Here is a 23,575-nt window from a genome sequence, read left to right as displayed (position 1 = left end):
AATTATCTGCACAGTCATAGTTGTTGTTTAACACACAGTTTCTTACAGTACACAAGTTTTCCCTGCAATGTGATTTTGAACCTGCAATGAGACACAGTGCAGATTGATCAGGTCACAGTTGATCCAAAATAATTTCAGAAAAACTACAAGTCACTAATTAATTATTTGGTTTATTTGGAATTAAAATTCCAAATAAAACTCTCTTATGAAACATAGTACACACTCAGTATTAACCGGGTTCTTGGGAACTCATTTTACTGGCTTGTGTCAAGTTCGTCATACTTTTGCATAAGTTCAGACTTTGATGTTGACATAATGGAAGTCGATGTGGATTGGATTAACAAAGCTGTCTGGTTATCAGCTGGAGACATGGCATCAAAGACCTTAATGACTACTCCTGATGATTTCAATACTGCAGTAAAATGAACCGAAACTGATACCCTCCTGAAAGAAGGTAATCAACCTTTATGACTTCATTGTCTAATTTGGAAAATTAATGATGAGAAGTCTATAAAATTTGTATTTAATGGGGTCAACATGGAAAACCAGTGGGTTTTAGCAGCAGCGTATACTCTGACCCTGTACCTGCTGAACGTCTGGATACCTTTAACTATTTGCATTAATTAATATGGCGAAGCAGGAGGGAGAGAAAGGACATCCTTTTCTGGTTGTTTATTCATATATATATATATATATATGACATTGTGGGTGTACGTGATGTGCTGTTGTGTGTAGCTTTGTGTTTTGTATAGTGTGTTCTGTGTGTTCTCTACTTTGCACTGTTTGTTGTTGTGCTGTTGTATGTTTTGATTGTGGGGGACTGCAGATGTAAATTAGCTTTGAGTTAACTCTGGTGCAGTGCATCTTTTATGTTAAAAACTGTACACTGTCCCAATAAATAAATACAATCAATCTTCCTCCAAATTTCTCTGCATATGAGAGCTATCCCCTAAAAAAACTATAACATCTATCCTAGTTGTCCTACAGTTTCTGTCTCTTATTTTTTTACTCCATCTTCATTTAAAGCACAACAGCATATAGAGTCAGAATCATCTTTATTGGCCGAGTATGTTTAAACATACAAGGAATTTGACCCCAGTTTAGTGGCTCTCAGTATACTTACACCCAACACAACGTTCTTCAGAAAGATACACAATGAATGTGTATGTACAGGTGAAAAAGGTTTCTATGATGTCAGCTAATGCTGTAATAGTTTAGTATATTAAAATCTGTCCAAAAAGTCAGACTTTTAGTTGACAGAAAGGCAACTAAAGTTCGATAAAAATTATAAACCCATCCTTCTGTGACATATATCACATTTATTTTGCTGTAATGTTTTAATTAGTAAATGCGACTCTAATAAAGCTTTTCTGATATATACAAATAAAATGTTTCCTGATTTATCTCAGCTTTTATCGAAGTCTGTGATGTTTTGTGATGCTTGTTGCAGGATGATGTTTCTTATTTTCAGGAGAGTGTCATGGTTCTGTCCCAGTCTGGCTCTGTGTCCCTCCACCAGTCCACCAGATGCCCTCAGACTTTTTCCCTGTTTGTTGAACTGGATTGAGTGGCAGAGAGTTCATTCCAGTTCATCTTTATTTACATTTAGGGCATTTATCAAATGTTCTTATCCAGAGACTGACAGGTGTTTGTTCAATTCATCCTCAACACATTATGAAGAAGGAGTTTGTTTGGCATTTGTTTCTGTAGATTTGAATAATTTGCATTTACAGCCTCTGTGTGCCATGTGAGCAGAACTGCATCATCATGAAACTGTAAATAAGAGTTTACAGATTACAGTGTACTTGTGTATTTAAGTTTATTCATGTATATTCTTAGACAAGTTTATGTATTTCGGTTTATTATGAAGAGGATTGTGTTTTCTGGTTTCTTGGTTTTTCTGCTGCTTTGAGTTTTTCTTGTGTCTGTTTTGCTTTTCCCTCCACAACTACGAAGCAAGTTCAACATACTCCAGCTATCTTTGTGTGAGCTGGCTCAGTAAACCCTAAACTCACAATCAGAGATGATTGATATCACAATGGTGGTTATGAAGTTTCTTTGTTAACCCAGACTTTCTGCTTCAGGCTCTCTGTGTGTCCCCATAAAAGGGAGCATGTGGCGCGTCATTTGACTCTTTTTCTGCACAAAACGGACCGATCGCATGCTGCCTACTCCAGTCAGGAGGAACAGGTCATTATAATGGAGAGCTATGAAGAATATAAATATTTTATCACAGCAAAAAGCAACACTGTTGCTGCAACTAAGGCAAGAGAGTAATGCTTGCATAAAATTTCTTATCGTGTAAAGTCGTTAATAAAAAACTAATTTGTAATTAGTTAATTACACCAATTACACCGTTAATTTTACCACTCAATGCACTCTCTGTGCCTCCCACGTCCAGAGCTCTTAAACTTTAAACTTTATGCATCAGATTTAAACATTATGCTCAAGAAGTGTGTTCAGGTCTGACTGAGCTGTAGAGTTCTGGAACAAAGTTCTATGGACTGATGAAACAAAAGTCAACCTCTATCAAAATGATGGAAAGAGGAAAGTGTAGAGAAAAAAAGGAAAAGCTTGTGACCCAAATTATGCCATGTCATCTGTCAAACATGGTGATGCCTCCGTTATTGTTTGTATATCATTGCTAAGAGATAATATTGTGATATTGTCACATTTTCAGTACTGACGTGTCCATGAGTAAGTTTCACATGACCAGAAGACTGTTCTTGTTCATCCTGTAATAAAGTGTAACAGTGGTGGTGAGCTGTGAGTCTGACAGAAAAAACACATCATTGGCAGAGGTAGCAGCTGTACAGCTGGGAATAATTTCACAACAAAGTCAACTAGTGTTTGTAAAAGAAAAAAAAAAATTACATTTTATTTTTTTACATTAATCATGACACTAGCACTGTTAACAATGAAAGTTTTGTATACCATAAAATCTTTCTGACAGGACCAAAGACTCTGCAAACTGAAAAGGAACCAGAAATCCTGCACACTGTTCTTCACTTGAACTCATTCTATTTAGGTCAAATGTAATAAAGTACAAGTCGCCAACAGTGTGCAACCCTAAACCTTATTTTTTTTTTAGGGACCGAGCCCAAAAGACAGAGGACTACTGTAAAACAGTAGTCCTTGCCTAAGGGCGAGGACCCTATTGTTTTTCGTGCATTTGTTTCTATCTTTCTTTATTATTACGCCACTTAAACCCTAAATTTGACCCCCTAAACATGCTCAAAAACTCACCAAATTTGGCATGCACATCAGGTCTGGTAAAAAATTTGATAAAATGTAAAATTTAACCGCTAAAGTGCCAAAATGTGCTCTTTAGCGCCACCTATGTAACTAAAATGGCCGCCACGGCCCATAGGAATGTTGTAGAGAGATCAAACCAAAACTCAATTATTCATCTCATCAAGACCTACAAATCATACGCTATCTCAATTTCAAAAAAAGACTTTGACCCAATTTTGGACCCTGAACAAATGCTATTTCTTCCAAGGGCGTTAATGGTATCTGCTTCAAATTTTAATACATGACTTATGACACTTTGCTGAAAAAAAGTTGCTAAGAACTTTGTAATAACTCGAACGGTTTGGATTTTATAAGCCCTGAAAGTTGTAGTGTCATGTCACCCTTACAATGTAAAAGAATGGGGAGGCAATCTATGGGCATGAACTTTGTGTCAAACAGATGCTTCTGACGTCTAAACTATAAGTCTGACCACTTTCAAACCTGTATCAATGGATTTGCAATGAATTTCCTACTAAAATATGATTTTTAATGTTAGATTTGGCCAAAGTCATGGGATTTATGAGGAGATTTCACAAAAAGCATAATCTAAAATCCTGCTCTCCAACTGCTCCTGGTGATGTCACTCCCTCAGTGCTGTGAAACATTCCGCAATACACACTCATTATAAAATCACAGGAGGAGCAAGAAAACACTTTAAAACTCACACTCTAATATCTCAAAAACAGTAAAAGATAGAAAATACATGTAAATTTAAGATTTGTAGGTCAAAGCATTGTGACTCATTTAAAGTTCAAATGAAGTTTGTATTCAAAACTATGTGGAAGCAGTAAATGATCAAAAAGGTGTGGGTTCGCTCACACTCTCCATTCAAATATATGAGTATTTTTCTGTGTCCAGCTGCAGTTACTTATTGTCTCTACACACCTGACAGTACACATTTCAATCAAACTTTCAAAATAAAAGCACACCACACTTGTGAGAAATATCCCTCATTTTTAAAAAGCAAAATGATCTGAGAGCCAGAGTGCAAGGTCCCGACCAACGCTGCTTGCAGCTTTAATTTTTTATTGAAATTACTCAGAAAATGAACTGATAGAACATCTGTGGTTTTAGAGTGGTGAAGGCAGTGAGCAACAAACAAGAGAATACAAGTTACAGTGCAGTGTAAAATATTAACCCTCATATTTGGTTCGATAAAAGGCAGAAAAGTCTTCAGCTGTGATTTAAAACTGAGATTTGCAGCAGACCTGCAGTTTTCTGGGAGTTTGTTCCAGATATGTGGAGCATAAAAACTGAACGCTGCTTCTCCATGTTTAGTTTTTACTCTGGGGACAGAAAGCAGACCTGTCCCAGACAACCTGAGAGGTTTAGATGGTTCATAATGTAGCAGCAGATCAGAGATGTATTTTGGCCCTAAACCATTCAGTGCTTTATAAACCAACAGCAGTATTTTAAAATCAATCAGTCTTGATTTAACATGTAAACCGCATATGTAACAAGGAGCAAAATCATTTCTCATTAAAACAATGTTTTATAATTTTAAGATTAAATGCAGGTCTCTTCCTGTCATGACAGTTTTAGAATCATTTTATTAACACAATGTTTACACAGGCTGCGTAGCAAAAGCAGCACATTCACACAATAAAGCAACACAATACAATACACAATCACTGTGGTTACATGCATAAAACAAAGGAAAATACATGAAAGATTAAAGGGTATGGCTGGCAATTTTCTATATCTTTCTTATTGTCAATAAATCTCCCGGGTTTGATTCGTAACTGAAGCATGTATGTAGCAAGTGAAGCATAAAAAAAATGGCAACATACTTTTTTTTTTTTGCTTTCCACTGTTGATTACATGCATATTAAAACACAGGACAGTTGTCAGGGTGCACGCCACAGCGATGTCTGCACGACGCATGTGTTCGTTGTTTGAGTGCACATGACAACAGCAGTGGAGAAGTAAGGAGTGCACGTGTTAACAATAACAGAACGTTGTTTGCACAAACAGTTTTACTCTTTGATGAAATGGGTTCGATGTAGAAGAGAGAAACTGAAACTGGTGTCAATCCTATTGACGTTAGAATCATACTTCAAAAATAGAGATGTAGTATCTGTAGTATTGATATTTGTTGTAGCTTGTTGTGCTACATATCACAACCTTTTGACTTTGTGCTACAAGACACTGTTCTGTTATGGGTTACTTTACCTAACTCTGTAAAGGAAAATATCATTTTGTAATTAGATGTATTTGTCATTGTCCATGAATCAAACAGCATTATCAATAGCTAACTTTTTTTTCACTGGGATGCTGCGGTTATGGTTAAAATAATTATTAAACCAAGCTAAAACATTAAAAACTTAAAAGACATCTAACTGTGTAAATGAATGAGAAGATAATAGAAGTACTTGTAAAGTACTTAAGCACTTGGTATATAGTATTTGGCTTATTCACACACGCTACACATTTACTTTTGCTTTTTTGTTAGTTTCTCTTTGTTCTAATAGACAATAAGAGTAAAGAGTCCAAACAGCAAAGGGATGACATTCAGTTTGACAGACCAGGCTGAGTTACAGAAGCTGCTTTCACAACATTTTGGTTCATGAAGGAATGGAAGGTCCAGGAGCTGAGAAGGTTTTCTACAGAGGTTTGCAGAGACACAGCCAAAGAGACGAGTTGTGTTGCCTGAGTCATCTCCCACTGTGGATGACAAAATCATTGTTAGACCACAGTTTTTAAAAGTTTTTCAAATTGAAGGAGCAGGAAATTGACACTTTAAACGGCAACAATAATGTGTTTTGAGGCACAAAATGATCATGAGGACTCACCAGTCACATTCATGCAGCGGTCCTGCCCTCCCACACACTGAAGTGTCTTGTCACACACAGCAGAAGATGGATCATCACAGGTGAAACACTGCAGGTTGTTTTCCTTCTGAACACCAGGGTCTGAAACAGAACAGGACACATGGCAGAAACTTTTCAAGACGCAAAGTGACAACAGAACTCGTGCCATTTAGTTATTGTTCTTCACTGTAACCAACGTTAGACTGATACTACATGTGAATGTGATTTTGTGTGTTTAAAAAGGGAAACCTTTCTCTTTACTTACAAGGAATGTTCCGATAGTTGCAGCCATCTGTGTTGCACACACGAATGAATTCAGTTGTGGCTCCAAAACCAATATTGTGTGAAAGGTTGTGGTCTCCTACACCATAAAGGGAGGACGGCACACACCCCCTTTTTCTGAACTGTTTGACCCTGCCATTCTTAATTACTGTGGAGAGAAACACAGATCGAGCACTGTAATTCAAAAATGTAAAACTAAATAAGTGAATGACATTAAGAAAAAATTGTTTTCAAAACTTTGTACAGATACCTTGTGTGGCAACAGTTGCACACAGCTCAGCAGATTTACAGTTTTTGTAACGGCCAGTCCCTGCACTAATCCAACACCGGAGAGCTTCAGCTGCAATTTATGAAATAAAAGAAGGTAAGTTGAACAATCAGCATGAATCCTGTTTTTCATATTAACATTGATACAGTATGCAAAGTTAATCTGATGAGAGTCAAATAAATTGTTATCGTTAAAAATTGTTGTCGTTAAATTTGCTTTCTGCAAATGTTTACCAGCAATGTTGTTGTTGTTTTTTTTGTGCCACACAGATCCTATAGGGGGTTAGTGAGTTTGAGAAGTTTAGAGAAAGATTATAATTTTATTTCAATATTGAAAATATTTTTGAAAACAAAACCACATAAGCACGTTCTGTTTTCAAGTCTGTCTTGGCGTTTATATGATTTAACCAAGTTGATATTTGTAACTTTTTGTAACTTGATAACTTGATGGTACTTTAGTGTTTGTCACTTATACGTATACTAATGTTGTGTTCAATCAAATTCTTTCTATAATTTTTATGTTCCTCTCCCATGACTATAAATTCTGCCAGTTACCAACCTGCATACAGAACCTACAAGCTAGCTGACAGTTATGCAGAACAATGTGGTTTAGATCTGATTCATTCATCTCTCCCTCGTCCTTCTCTTGATCTAACAACATGTGAGGGAGGTGTGTGTGGAGCCAACAGTCCTCTGCAGATATGCTCTAACTTCCCTTTCACTGTGACTTCAAGAGTGAGTGAGGTTACCTGTGCTGGAGAGTGTCCAGATGAGAGTGAGATACAGGATCAGCTTCATCATAGTGAACCTGTGTTAAAAAAAAGGAAGTTACTGGACACACTTTAATAACAAAGGGACTGTATTATTTCACTTTCAAAGCAGCAAAATGAATCCACTTTCTTGCTGTACACAGCTGCAATACACAGTTCAACAAGCTACCAACTCCTCCACTATATATATATATATATATATATATATATATATATATATATATATATATATATATATATATATATATATATATAATAAATATATATATATATATTATATATAATATATATATTATATATAATATATATATATATATATAATAAATATATATATATATATATATATATATATATATATATATATATATATATATATATATATATATATATATATATATATATATATATATATATATATATATTATCCACTATATATATACATATATACATATATTATATATATATATATATATATATATATATATATATATATATATATATATATATATATATATATATATATATATATATATATATATATATCTGTTGACCTTCAGACATAAGTTTGAGATATAGTTTTGAATATCTCAAACTTATGTCTGAAGTTACTGTGAGTCCAGACGAGCGTTTCCCAACAGGGTGTTCAGAGAATGTCAGGGGCGTTATCTATATATACAGTCAATGGTCGAGGGTCACAGGAAGCAATATTTTTGAAACGGGGGCGTTGAGGTGTTCTTGGGGGGCGTTTGTGTGTGTCTGTTTTTAATATTAGTTTAGTCCTACATTTGAATGCATATGTTCACAATTTTATTATTAGACTTCAAGGTTTTCCTATATTTGTTCACAGCACTGTCAAGTCTATTTTCCTTCATTTTACATACGTAACTACAGTCAAATTTTGTGTATTGGGCTCTGAGCGCTTCGAAAACGCGGGTGACCTACGCTCAACACTGCACCTGAACGCCTCCTGTGTAGAAAAACGGAGAGACTGCTGAGGCTCTGCCGCATTTTGATTCAACCCACACACCAGAACAAAACTTTGGCATTGTACGTTTCTGCAAACCACAGATACGTTAAATGTCTACGTTTCAATGTTGGCCATGATCAGTTGAATAATGATGGTTAAGGTCTGGCTAGGTTAATGCATAAAAAACACTTGGGTTAGGGAAAGATCGTGGTTTGGGTTCAAATAAAAAATAAAATAAAAATGACTGCAAATGTCCTGATGTCTCGCTAAAAACATCCGGTCTTGTCGATTGAAACGGGAAGCAGGCTTGGTTTCGAGGTAGTCTCAAACCGCGCTCTCTGCTGCTGTCCAACTTTCTTCCAACAAATTTCCCAACCACCCACCAACCCTTCCTCCTCCTCCTCCTCCTCCTCCTAATATGAAAGTCAGCTCATATAGATGTCATGTGAAGTACGTCAATTTAGAAATGTTAATATGCTACGTATTACACATGTTGAAACGTAGATATTCAACGTTTCTGTGGTTTGCAGAAACGTAAAATGCCAACGTTTTATTGTGGTAACCAGGCTGTTTGCTGTCATTTATGGTCGTGCTAGCTTCTCTGTCCTCTCCTTTGCTCTATTTGATTTGTGTTTAGCTTAATTTGTAATGTGTATTAAAATTCCTGTTAACTGAGCTACTGGCTGAAACAGCCCCTCCTCTCAACCAGCAGCAGAGGGAGGAGGAAGAGGAGGAGGAGGACAGGATGATGTCTGTGTTCTTCATTCTTTCTAAATTTCACTCAGTCTTTTAATTTAATACCATTTATTTTTACATTTTTAATTGCTTTTAAGTGAGATATCATTGAATTTATAAAGTGACTTTGCTGATGTAAGAAAGTATATTTTGTCATATTTAAAATATAAATCTATTCTAATCCTGTTCTGAATTTGTTCTTTTTTTAAATTAATAATTCAAAAACCCCAATTGTTTAGTAATGAAAGAGAACCGATAAGAGTATTGATAAACACTCTTATTTCTTTCTTCTGGCGTTTCATTCATTCCACCAATGCAGTCAACAAAGCAACATAACACATCACTATAACTACCATCTCTACTGTTAATAGATCATTTTTACACACGCTGACACAAACATGGTGGAAACTGTGGGTTACGTTACCTTTTAGATGCTGAAAATAATCGGAATCAAGATGATGAGTGAAGGTGAAATTAATCTGCAGCTTCAACCAGGAAACCAAGCAGAAGAAGAATAAACATGTAACATGACAGTATAGTCTGAATTGTGTCTTTTATTCCAACAAGGAAATAAGAAAGTGCTGAGATGGCATTAATGCAGTCTGTTGTATCTTAAATAAAATAAATAAATTGTTTGTGGACATGATATAATAAGAAGAATTAGAAGAAGAAGAAATTCTAACCATGGCGGTCCCTACAGCTGACTGGTGTCTACAGCCTGACTACGGGAAGATGAGAAAATCGCTGTTCGAATCCCACTGTTTTACCAATGTTTTGTGATTTTTTTTTTTATGGCACATAGTGCATTTTTTAAATACATATCGTAATAACAATAGTCCAAAATTTGTATGAAAATGCATAGTTTTTATTTAGATAACGTCAAATGTTCTTGATAGATAGCCTTTGAACTGGTTATTTTATTTGACCGTCTCTGCCAGACTGCTGCAGGTCTGATTATTTAATCAACTGGATAGCATCATAAAACAACAACAATCATATCCGCAAAATGGCGCAGAACAAGAAAAGATGCTGCCACTGAACCGGATACTTCAGCTATGGATACATATCCTCCTGATAAGAATGCTTCTTGTTTGACACCAAATTACCGCTTTCCGATTGGTTGCTGTTCGTGATCAATAACGAGGCCTAATTAAAGTTTGAATGTCAAATTCCAAACTGTTGCATTTGTTTAACATTCACATCATTTCTATTCACATGGCTTTTTGCTCTCTAGGAAACTGACTATAAATCAAATCTGTTATTTGGCCTCTAATGACTTAATTTAATGATATAACACAGAATAATAATCAACATTAATATTCAGAGGAGACAATTAACCTACATTTTAATTGATGAGGGGCAGTAAGGGACTGTCAATTATTTATGAGAGGGAGGGGGTAGTGCAAAATTAGGGAGGCACATCAAATATTTTTTTAAGCACTGGGGAAGGATTTATGATTTTTATTTTGGCTTAGGGGAGGGACAAACACCTTTAAATGGTTGCATTTTGTATTTATTTTAAATACGTTTTTTTCTTTTCAAAATAGGTGTTCTACCACTGTATGGTGACCAGACTCACAAAACATTTCTGGAGAAATAAACCCTATAAACCTGCCTATTCAGTTTGTGTTAAAATGTGAAGGGTTAAATCAAAGAAGCCCCTTTTATCAGCTTATCTGAATTTTGCGCCTCCACAGTTGCTGGAAAGAAAATGTTGCTTTCAGCTCTGTGATTGGTGGTCCAGCTATAATTTTACAGATAACTGCTGGCCTGTGTGTGGTGAGTGTGCTTGGTGAATATGAGCCCACTAATTTTGGTGTAAATTTAAACCAGAAGTAATCTAAATTTCACTTGGAGTATGTTGTTTTCCAGTTGAAGAGAAGCATTGCTGTAACTTTCAAGTTATTGAAAGGAAAGAGAGCGTGAAATTTGAAAGAGACTAAATATGATTTCATTGTTTATTTGGTAAATTGTACAAAAGTAAAAAATCATCTGGTGACCCAAAAACAACCTGCTGCTGGTGCTCAGTGTAACAACAGCTCGTATCCAGCTTACATCTCGTTTATCTTTGTATTTTATATTTAATTTATATCGTTTATATTTTCTCTTTGCTTCTCTTGTTTTTACTGCTACTAAAAAGCTGTTTTAATGGGGTTTTTTGCTGTGTCGTGCTTCAAATTTATGGGGAATATCTTTTTGTTTTACATGGTTTTTATTTTATTTTGTTTCATTTTGTGTATGCAGCCAAATATTGTTCAAATATCCAGAACTTTATTTTTAATCCCAAAGTTTAAAATCAAATGTCAGACTGAATCTTGTATAAAATGACACAAAAGACATGCGCTGTGGTAGCTCAGTAAACCAACTGAAAATAAATGTCATGTTTATTGCTACAGCATTTATATCGGTTCTGTAAATCAACGAGTTTTGAACTTTGTAAACTATGTAGAGACACACACAGACATGCAGCCTATTCCACTGTTAAGCAGAGATAGATTTTTCTTTTTAGATTGCTGTGGCAATATGTATTAAATGTTAATCGTTAGATTTGTCCAACACATCTAGTCTGATCTAATTAATGTCCTCTAGTGAAGCTGGAAGTTGTGCAGCTGTTTGTTGTGTTTAATACTTTGGATTTTGTCGAGCAAGTTGTTGAATAGCTCTGGAATTTTAAATTAAAGGCAAACTGTGTGGGATTTTCCTAAAAAACACAGTTTGCCTTTAAGTCATTATTTGTGTTAATTTATCATTTAAGTATCTTGGTGTTTCCTTGATCTTTTCTTTTAACTCCTAATGTAGCCTACTCCTATTCTAACATGGTGTTATTATGGGAAAAGATCCAATGTATTTAATAAATTATTAATTATCGACCGATGATCAATTGTTAACACGACTGACTATTGATTAAAGAAACTGCTTACTTACATCACAGCTAAGCTTTCCTGTCTCAGAGAATTGACAGAGTTGCTCTTAATCTATTAAGATGAAAATTGTTTATATGTTTGGTGTTATATGTGCTGATTACATAATCTATGAAAAAAATCTATGAAATGTTATTGGTACCAAATCCAGCTCATAAACACAAAACATACTTGTAGATAAAAACACATATGAAATACTTATTTATATCGGAAATAGAAAGGACATTTAAATCACAGAGAAGTGGGTCTAAGTGTTAAATCTGACTTCTCAATGTAGTTGGATTGTATCAACTTTGTGGGACAGGATGGAAAAAGCTGATTTCAACAAAACAAAGCTGAATGTGACTAAACTATGTTTATTAAACGAGTCTGAGACAGACTACAGGAAAGACCAGAATGTGCATTTGATCGAAGAAAAATGTATGATTGCTGCAAGCTGCTGCAGCAATGTTATTTTTATTGTAGCAACACCTATGGGTGAAATTGCATCAGATTATTAATCCTTGTTCAGTGTCCCTGTCTGTGCAGCTTTCCCAAATTAGGTTGGAATTGGATGATGCATTCAAGTTATTTCAGTTATGCAATCATATATATCAAGCATCTTTGACTATCTTGAAAAGCAATAAAATACAAATGAAAAGTATTATTATTATTATTATTATTATTATTATTATTATTATTACATGCCTACAAAGCTATGGTAACCAATGGAAGGAGGTATTCAAAAACAAACACTTGCAGCAATCACACAGAACAAAAACTACAATTATTCTAAAATTAAATCATGCAATTATGTTTATGCAATTAATATCTTCAACATCACAAACAGTGAAATAACAAATACAGAGTGGACTAAAAGTTCAATGTGTTCAGCAACTTACTGCTCAGTTTGTCTCTGATCAGGACGGAAGGAAGAGTTCTGCTTCAGTTCCCTCTGCTGCTCCTTATTTATGGTGTGTATACAGTGTGTACACACCCACACACACACCCACACACACACACCTACATGGGCGTGGCTTCACCTTGTGCAAAGACTTACCTCTGCTCTTCCTCTTTGGCTCAAAAACACAAGAGGAAGTTTTGTGACCTGAAACAGACCCTGCAAACCTGAAAGTGAAAATAAATAAACTTCCTTCATGCAGAATTTATAATGATATGTTGAGGAGGAACGTTGGGTGGTGGTTAGATAGTTAATTAGATAGTAGAAAGTCACAAAAGCAGCAGAGAGCATTGTTTGAGACCACTTCCAGACCACTGTTACACAGAACATTTTTACTGTGGCGTCAAGTTGGGACACTTTTACTGGACATTTTGCACCCGTTTTCCTGGTGACTATACTGGGTATTTTAACAACACATGATCTTTCCCTAAACCTAACCAAGTCAAACACTGGAATAAAGATTACCAGTTAGAGTGGGTTTCTAAATAAACCATTATATTCCCCCCTACTGACAGATCATCTCAGTGTATCCCATCATTTCTCACTCCAAAAAGATCTGGACCAAAATACCATGCACTGTCTACCAAAATGTATAAGTTATCATATTAGATCATTTCCTGATATCCTGTTCTTCCAGTCTGTGTTGAGGTTTTTATTACTTAACCACAACCATTGTCTTTCCATCTGAGTCCCTCAACATAACTTTAACTGTGTTACTATAAAAATATTAATCAAGCTTTAGTTGACATGAAATGGTATAACAAACAAAAAATAAATGATGATGATGAACCTGAACTTGAACAAAAGTCAGCAGCTGGCAGACAAACAGCAGAGGTAAAACAAATTAGGAGATTTATGAACTACCTGACATGACAGGTGCCTGCAGAAATGCTCCTTTAAGAGTGAGTGAGGTTACCTGTGCTGGAGAGTGTCCAGATGAGAGTGAGAGACAAGATCAACTTCGTCATGATGAGTAAATCTGCAGATTACAGGAAATATTTTATAGTATTATTATAGTGAACCCGTATTTAAGAGGATGTGACTGGACACTTGAGTACCAAGGGGATTCTTTCATTTTCAAATCAGCAAAATTAATGAACTTTCTTGCTGTAAACAGCTGCAATACACAGTTCAACAAGCCATCAACTCCTTGTCTTTTCCACCTGCAGTAATGTCTGGATGAATACATACAGTTGTATGTAAACACAGCCTCTCTAGGATATGAAAAAAAAACAATATTTTCTGCAAACATTAATGCATAGTTACTTTTTGTGACATAAATTGAAATAAAATAAAATAAAAACATATTTGTGGCATTTGCAAAAGTTTGGGCACCATAGGAGCTCTGAATTCTCAGATTATTTTTACAAGGTCTCAGATCTTAATCAGCCCATTAGACCTGAGCCATGTCAACAATTATCATTAGGAAATGTCAGCTGGTGTTTCAAAGCTTAACAAATAATCTGACTCTTCAAACCTTGTGTGAACACTCAGCAACCATGGGTTCCTCTAAGCAGCTGTGTAAGACTGAAAATTAAAGTTATTGATGCCCACAATACAAAAGAAGGCTACAAAAAATATAATGTTAATTATATCACTATAATTTCTTTAAAAAAACAAAACAATATTTTGAAAAATTGGAAAATTAAAAATGGTCAAATAAATGACACTGTACAAAAAACACAATAAAACAGCTGGTTAGAATTTGTATTCCAGAGCTATTCAATGGTAAAATATGTCTAAATTACTTCACAACTTTTAAGCTACTGTAAATTAGCACAGTAAGTTGTATAATTTTGGGGAAAAAATATTATGACAAAATATTTTTTTTAAAAATCCAGTTCCATAACAAATTTAAATTAAAGCTGCAAGCAGCGTTGGTCGGGACCTCACACTCTGGCCCGTCAGGATCAGATCATTTTGCTTTTTAAAAATGAGGGATATTTCTTACAAGTGTGGTGTGCTTTTCTTTTGAAAGTTTGATTGAAATGTGTACTGTCAGGTGTGTAGAGACAATAAGTAACTGCAGCTGGACACAGAAAAATACTCATATTTGAATGGAGAGTGTGAACGAACCCACACCTTTTTGATCATTTACTGCTTCCAGATTTACTGCTAGATACAAACTTCATTTGAACTTTAAATGAGTCACAAGACTTTGACCTACAAATCTTGAATTTACATGTGTTTTCTATCTTTCATTCCTTTTGAGATATAGTAGAGTACAAAGTTTTTAACAACTTTTTTAGTACAGTGCCATAAGTCATGTATTAAAGTTTGAAGCCGATACCATTAACGCCCTCGGAGGAGATAGCGTTTGTTCGGGGGCCACCAATGACGTCGCAACCTCTTCACTGTTGTTTCACAGCCCAAGGACACAGTTTCACTTCTCTACATGATACTGACAACATACTTTAATAAACTTACATGTTCACAGGTACTGTGAGTCCACACTTTAGACAGTAATGACTGTAAGTAAAAATGAAATAAAAAAGGTATAAAAAAAAGTTCTGTTTTGAAGTTCTTCAAAATACGGGCCAAAGCTGATGAACAAGACATTCAAATCTTTTCATTGTTGGATAGTTTCTATTCTTGGAATTAAATGTCACTTTAATTTTAAAAATTTTATCTAAAACATCATTGTTCTTTGAAAATTGGTCAGTGTAAAGAAAAGTAAAAACACACAAATTTCCCACAAGCATTCCACATCTGTGTGGATGCAGATTAAAGAATATGTACAGATTTTTTTCAGGACATGAATATCAATACAATGTTACAACAAATTCTCAGTTGGAGTGCAGTAAATGTTTATAATCGGCTCTTAGTCTTGCAGGTTAGCCAGAAACTCCTCTACGTCTCCACACATCTGGTGTCTGTTTCTTTCTCTAATCCTCTCCAGAGTTCTGATGCTGTTCTCATGATGGGGAGATTGTTGTGTGTCTCTGCTGCCATCATGTGATATTTTATTGACATGTCGTTCTCCTTTTCTAATGAAGTGTAAATATTTGGCATAGAAGTTGTAATGTATCTGTCCGTCTGTAGGTTCCAGATCACTTTCTAGCAGTTCCTGGTAAATCTGCTCAGTTTCAGCCTGGCTGTGATTCACATGTGTGTGTATGTTTGCAATTTTATTTATTTTAAATCGAAGAATGAGGGTAAAGAGAGATCACGTCTTTATGGAGACTGGTTGCTCTGTCTATCATGCTTTTCTTCAGGAGATTGTCCTTGTGAGAATAAATCATCCACTGCATGTTACTAACTTGGCTTCTTCCCCGGAGTTTTTTGTGCTTTGTCATCTCTGCTGTTATTGTTATGATTGTTGTTATTCTAACCCATTCTAGGCTCACAAATACAACTACATAAGCTCAACCCTGATCCTCAGGCAGCTACTGATGGGGGGGGTATTTATTTCACTGTAAACCAGTGAGGAAGCTCTAACCGCCGTACCCCAACACTACCAGCCCCCCTCGACGAAACCCAAAGGGGAACCACTCCTACAGATAATGCATGCACAGGTGAATTAAAACTTACCTTCCTATGCCTCAGCGAATATCCACAGTTTAAAGATGACTGTTACAAGACGAAAAACACTTCCCTTCAATCACAAACCAGAAAAAATGCGTTTCCAAACTCAACGCCTCCGGTGCGTCCCCCAGAGCGCAACAAACTTACCATATAAGGCTACCTACGTAACAGCCACCAGAGGGAAACCCCCACACATGACGTCACCTTCGCATGAGAGCCCACGTCTCAACCTCAATCCTATTAAAGGCGTTTCCCCACGCGCAGCCAAACTAACCAGACTGGCACGTGCTCCATGCAAACGAAGCGCTCAACTAAACCTAAAAAAAAGTATCAGAGACTAATTCACTTAGAAAAAAGAAGGAAAAAAATCCACAAAAACTCCCGGCTTTCTACTCACAACAACGAGCCCCCAATTGTTATGACCGGCTCGCAGGCCACAACAAAGGAGGGAGACGCACGCCCAAACTCAGCAATAATAAACTGAAATGTATTAAAGTAAATAACAATAATCGCAATGGGGTGTTGAACCCAAGGACCTGCAAACACATAGACACAAACCACAGGACCAAAGGCAACAGAGGCAACAGGCTCTGGGGCTGTCACAGTCTTTCACAGTCATCACTTTGATTCCAAAACCAAACAAAGATAGGGACTGTCTAGAGAACTGGCATCCTATCACTCTCTTACATAATGACTATAAAATCTTGGCACTTGTATTTGCCAATAGACTTAAAGAAGTTTTGGATTCTGTTATAGATGAATCACAATCTGGGTTCATATTGCAAACAATATGAAAACAGATTGTGATGACATATTGCAAACAATATATCGTCACATATTGCAAACAACATATATTGCAAACAATATTAAATTAGTATTGGATTTATTAGATTAAAATGAACCTGTTAATAACAGTTTCATTCTGTTTCTTGATTTTTATAAAGCTTTTGATTCGCTGATGGTTTTATTTTGAAAGCCCTTAAAAAAAACAAAACTGTCAGAACCCTATATGAAGTTTATAGACTTATAAACAAAGTTCGGGAACCAAAGACCACGCCTTGTACGCAACCCATTTCCGCACCACAGGGTATTTAGACACACCATATCCGCTCCTCTCCCCTTTGTCTCAGCTTGCAAGCACCCTGTGACACACCAGCATCTAAACTAAAAAAACTTTCTTACTCACATCATGGACCTCGAACTGCTCCTCAACGCTTCAGACGAGGACTTGTTCGACGTCCCGGAGTCCCCCGGCGTCCGATCTTTCCGGCAGCCTCGCCTGCGCTCCTCGGTTTCCCTCATCCCGGCCTCTCGGCCCTCATCCTCCATCGACGACAGTATCGTTGAGCCCTCGCTCCCCAGCGGCTCCAGGGGAAGGTACCGTACTCGGTGTCCGAAGGAAGCTACTCATTCCCGACGCTCACTCCAGCCTCGCTCGAGATCCCGGAGCCCGCCCAAGAGGAGCAGCCACCGCGCGCAGCGCTCTCCTCGCCACCGGCGTACCGACCGCTCCTCGGCCCCAAACATGTCGGAGTGGACCGTCGCTCGCTTAAAGCATTTCCTTAGCCAAAATAACATTCCCTTCCACCACACCAACAACAAGGCAAGACTGTTTCAATTATACACAAACTCCCTGCAGGACAGCACTCTCTCCCGTCCATCTTCCCACGATCGCGCGTTCTCTCTGCTCCACAGCCATTTCCTCCTCCTACTTTCTCTTCAGCCGCACTTACATCCCACGCATATACATCCCAGGCCACCCGACTTCTCTTCCCTGACCCCTTCCTCCACCATTTCGGAAATGTACCCGATTGTCATTGCTGCCATTCTTTGGGGGCATGAATGGTCCAAAAAGACCATCGCCATCCACTCTGACAACAGCACCGTCGTTGATATCCTCAACAAAGGCCGGTCACACAATCTGGACATCATGCAGTTCGTGCGCAAGCTCACATTGGTTTCAGCCCAGCACCAGTTCATCATCCGAGCACTCCACATTCCAGGCCACAAAAACGCAATCGCTGATTCACTCTCTTGTTTCCTGTTTCAGAAATTCAGACAACTAGCTCCAGCCTCTAACCCTCTTCCAACTCCAGTCCCACCGTTTTCAGCCACAATCTACAACTGAACCCGTAACTGGAACAACTGGTCACCACTTCACGGGACAACATCATCAACAGCGTCGCCCCTCGAACACTATCTTCATACCTGGCCGGCTGGAATTCCTTTAAAACCTTTCACGTCTCCCACGGACTCCCATTCCCTTCACTGGACATTCTTACCCTCTCCTGCTCCATTACATTCTCCCACACTCAACTCAAGATCAAGTCTTCCACCATACAGACCTACCTCAGTGGAATCAATTTCTTTGTTAAATTGATTTCCGGAGCACCATGCCCAGCCTTGTCCCACTCTCATATTAATATGCTAATTAAAGGTCTCCGCAAGGTGGAACCGCACCCCGCACCAAAACGTTCACCCCTCACGTCGGACCTTCTGGCCCGATGCATTCACACACTCCGCACAGGCTACTTGTCTCCCCACATAGACAAAACCCTGGAGTCCATGTTTTTACTAGCCTTTTTTGGCTTCCTACGCTGCTCAGAAATCACAGCTCCTTCCTACTCCTTTGATCCATCACTACATGCCACATTGTCCGACATCTCCTTCCACTCTTCAGACACACTCATCTACCACCTCAAACGCAGCAAGACCAACCAGTCGGGTCAACCTCAACCCATCTACCTTTTCCGCCTAGATTCATACATAAGTCCTTACGAACCCATCCACGAGTACATCAACACAAGACTAGCCAACCGAGCTTCCCCTCAAGACCCTCTGTTCATCAAGGAAACGGGAAGGGTAGCAACACGTTTCTGGTTCCATCACACATGCGCTCAGTACTTGCCAGATCCGGAATACCCCTAGACCAGTTCTCAGGACACTCATTCCGCATTGGAGCCGCCTCCACTGCCTCTAGACAAGGCATTCCCGACAACGTCATCAAAATCCTCGGCCGTTGGTCATCCCCCGCCTATCATACCTACATCCATCACGACCTGGATAACATTAAGAAATCCCATTCTCGCCTCTCTGGTTGAAGTGGGGGCCTCGTACAGATGCCAGATCATCAAGACAGCACCCCCACCCTGAGTCTCAACCCCCTGTTCCCACTTACCTCCCCGACGTCGACGCCTCTCCTCCTTTCATCTATCACTCTCCTATCCACTCCCTCCTTCCCCTCTTTCCCGCCTGCTCTTCTTTCTCCCCATCCCTCGACCCTCATCCCCTTGACCCCTACCCCCTCATCCCGCATCCCACGACCTCGACCCTCACCCCCACATCCTCACACCCCCGACCCTCTCCCTTCCCTCTCCAACCATCCCTCTAACTATCCTTCCTCCTTTTCACCCTGCTCTTCCATCACACTCCCAATAAACCATTAAATCCATATTCTAGAAGGAGTGGTCTTGGTTAGTGAAATTTATATTCAGTACCTGCCTGTGTGTGTGCATGTGCATGTGTGTGTCTGTCTTTGTGTGTGTGTGTGTGTGTGTGTGTGTGTGTGTGTGTGTCTAGTATGTTGAACTCTGCTGTCACCTGCTGATTAACAAAAAAAATTACTTGAATATCAGATTTTACTTTGTGCATGCTTTGTATTTTTACTACTCTCTGAGCAGTGATGGAAGAAGTACTCAGATCCTTTACTGCAGTAAAAGTACCAACACAGCAATGTAAAAATACTCCATTACAAGTAAAGTAAAGACAGACTCTTAAATGGACACAGACGATCTACAAACCACCGAAATTGAGGTTAGTGTGCTAGCAAGCATAAACAAAAAAACTGGACTTATTAGTATCACTACACAAAGAGATTAAAGACATATGCAATAGCCTGGAGTTTGCCCACCACAACATCGTCACACTACAAAAAACCAACCAGGACTTACAAACTACCGTTAAAACCCTCGACGAACAAATACATGCCATCTCCAAGGAAAACAAGACTCTGAAAGAAACTATGTTGGATTTACAAACCCGTTCTATGCGCGACAATCTCATCCTCTCTGGCATCTCCGAACAAACACCCAACAACCCAGAAAACCTCATAAAAAACTTCATGAAAACTCAACTGAAAATCCCCCCCGACACTGTACAAAACATCACTTTCCACAGAGTACACCGCCTCGGAAAACCATCAACCAAAGGACCCCGGCCCAACACTTCAAACAAAAAGAACTGGTCAGAGGCAGAGGAAGGGAACTCAAAGGAACATCATTTAGACTCAATGAGCAATATCCACATGAAATAAACGAACGTCGGAAAGTACTGTACCCCATTCTCAAAGAAAACAGACAAAACAACAGACGTGCATCAATCATAGTGGACAAACTGTTTATCGACAGACAATTATTTCGCAACTCCAAAATCATGCCATGGCTCTTCTGAACAAACCGTAATAGACTCATACATCTAACTGTAACAACCCTGATTATCTGACCGAAAGCCTCACTCCCGACATCGCTCCTCTGTAATGAGGAAACCGCCAGCGTTACCCTACAGAGGAGTAAAAAATCTACCTCTCTGTCGTAATTTTCATTTGTGTGTGTGTGTGTGTGTGTGTGTGTGTGTTAATGTTTACATGTTATGTTGTTGTCACCATTCACCATTATGTCTAGTTCTGTGTCTAGTCACATGTACAGACAGTCTAAGGCAGTTATAGCAACCAGCTCGAAACTCAACTCCCCCCACCCTGCTCCTCCTCCCTTCTCCAACGGCTTCTTCTTTATGTTTCATTCAAAACAAGATAAGCCAAACACATAACCATGCAGACACTCAACCTGGTAACGTGGAATGTACGTGGCTTTCGTACACAGACTAAAAGAATCAAAATCATCAATCATCTCATAAAATTAAAGGCTGATATATGTTTTATGCAAGAAACCCACCTTAGAAACTCTGAATTAGAATATATTAGACTCAAACAATTTGATAAAATATTCTCATCCACACTCAACACAAAACAAAGAGGAGTTTCGATCTTAGTCAATAAAAACATCCCATTCATCCATAACTCATCCATTATTGACCCACAAGGAAGATTTATCATTGTTGATGCATCTATTAATCAGACAACATTCACATTTGCAAACATTTACGGCCCTAACAATGATGACCTATCCTTTTTCCATAATTTGTTCTCCTTATTATACAATTCAGCAAACATCATAATAGCCGGAGATTTCAACACTGTTATCAATCCTACAACCGACGGCTCTAGCACACCCGGTAACACAAGAAGCTGGCACTCAACTGAAGTAATTAAACAATACATGAAGGAACTTGGACTTGGCGATAGTTGGAGAATGAAAAATCCATCATCCAGACAATATTCATATTTTTCCTCTCTCCATCAATCTTTCTCCAGAATTGACTTCTTTCTTGTAAGTAATTCACTCTCCTAGCACATCCTAGGAAACACAATCCATCCAATCATAATCAGTGATCACGCTCCAGTTTCCTTATTAATAAAAACTCAAACACATATCAAGTCTCCCACAAGATGGCGCTTCAATACATCACTCTTGGAGGATCCAGATTTCATCAAATTAATCCAGAGAGAGTGGGCATCCTTTCTGGAGATGAATGACTCTCCAGAGATCTCAGCATCACTCTTCTCAGTCATCAGAGGAATAATAATTTCATATTCATCACATAAGAAACGACAGCAACAGGAACAAGAAACTAGCTTAGAAACAAAAATCAAACACCTAACACACCAACTAATCAGCAATCCCTGTGAACAAAAACAAAATGAATTAGCTCAACTTAAAACCCAATTGGAAAGCATCATATACAAGAAAACACAATTCATTATCCAACAGCTCAAATATGAAAACTTTCAGTACAGTAATAAATCAATTCCACAGGTACAGTCACACATAATCCACAAGAAATCAATAATATATTTCATAAATTTTATAGCAACCTTTATTCCTCAAATTACAAACCCAGTCAAACAGAAATAGACACTTTTTTAAGTAAACTGGACCTACCAACAATACCATCAGATTCAGCCCGCCCTTTAGATTCACCACTAAGCCTGGAAGAATTACATAAAGCTCTGCTCAAACAATAAATCACCCGGACCAGACGGTTTTTCTGCAGAATTCTATAAACATTTCTGGAACATATTATCACCACTATTCTTCAGAGTAACTACAGAAAAATCCATTATACCCACCCATATGAACACCGCCGTGATGACATCACTCTTGAAACCCAATAAGGACCCAACTCACCCCTCCAGTCATCATTATACAGACCTCAAAATTGTTTTTAAAAACATTGGCAACCAGAATGGAAAGTCTTTACCAACTCAATTCTACTGGAAAAATAAAAAAACAAGAATCTCACTTTCAACATTACAGAGCACAAAATCACAGGGTGGCCTAGAAGCACCAAACTTCCTTCATTACTTCTTGTCAAATCAGCTACAATATTTACTCAAATCGATCCATAAAGATAATTACAGTACACTATGGTTACAGATAGAACAAAATCAATGCAAAACCACTTCACTCACAGACCTCCCATTCCTACCACAATCAATCAAGAAACAAGACTACTACAAGAACATCACAATCTCCTCAACTCTGACAGCCTGGTGGAAAGCCCACAAAATCACCAAATCATCACTAGCACCATGTAGGTTCACCCCGATTTGGCACAATCCGGATTTCCAGCTGTACAACACTTCTGTTCACTTTCCATCATGGCACCAAAAAGGAATCACTCACCTCCACCACTTATTTGAAAACAACCAGTTCATATCATTCAATACACTTATCCAGAGGTTTGGGGTTGGGAGAGACCAATTCCTCCAATACCAACAACTAAAATCCATAATTAAATCTAAAATCAACATATCCAATAACACATTACAGCCTTCTAAATTAAGCAAAGAAATCTTTAAAATTACAAACCCCAAAAGAATAATTTCAAAAATGTATGAACTTCTTTCATTGTCAGACACCTCCATAACACTCCCAACCTCAAAATGG

The 23,575-nt window shown here is 37.8% G+C and overlaps 1 protein-coding gene across 2 annotated transcripts in view; it reads right to left on the bottom strand.

Moving 5' to 3' along the window:
* Positions 1-23,575, bottom strand: part of LOC137187333 (phospholipase A2 inhibitor and Ly6/PLAUR domain-containing protein-like) — a 97,279-nt gene that overhangs the window by 64,036 nt on the left and 9,668 nt on the right. Inside the window, exons 5-6 of one of the 2 annotated variants that reach the window (XM_067596157.1) lie at positions 6,087-6,206; positions 4,767-5,958 (exon numbers count right to left, since the gene is read on the bottom strand). The exons of the other annotated variant lie outside the window; for it this stretch is intronic. Coding sequence (XP_067452258.1) covers positions 5,759-5,958; positions 6,087-6,206 — 320 coding nt within the window. The 3' untranslated portion in view covers positions 4,767-5,758. Of the gene's footprint in view, positions 1-4,766; positions 5,959-6,086; positions 6,207-23,575 lie in introns of those variants that run through there. 2 annotated transcript variants of the gene reach the window in all.

Source organism: Thunnus thynnus, chromosome 8, assembly GCF_963924715.1.
Source record: "Thunnus thynnus chromosome 8, fThuThy2.1, whole genome shotgun sequence".
Taxonomy (NCBI): Eukaryota; Metazoa; Chordata; class Actinopteri; order Scombriformes; family Scombridae; genus Thunnus; species Thunnus thynnus.
This window is presented reverse-complemented; position numbering and strand designations above follow the sequence as displayed.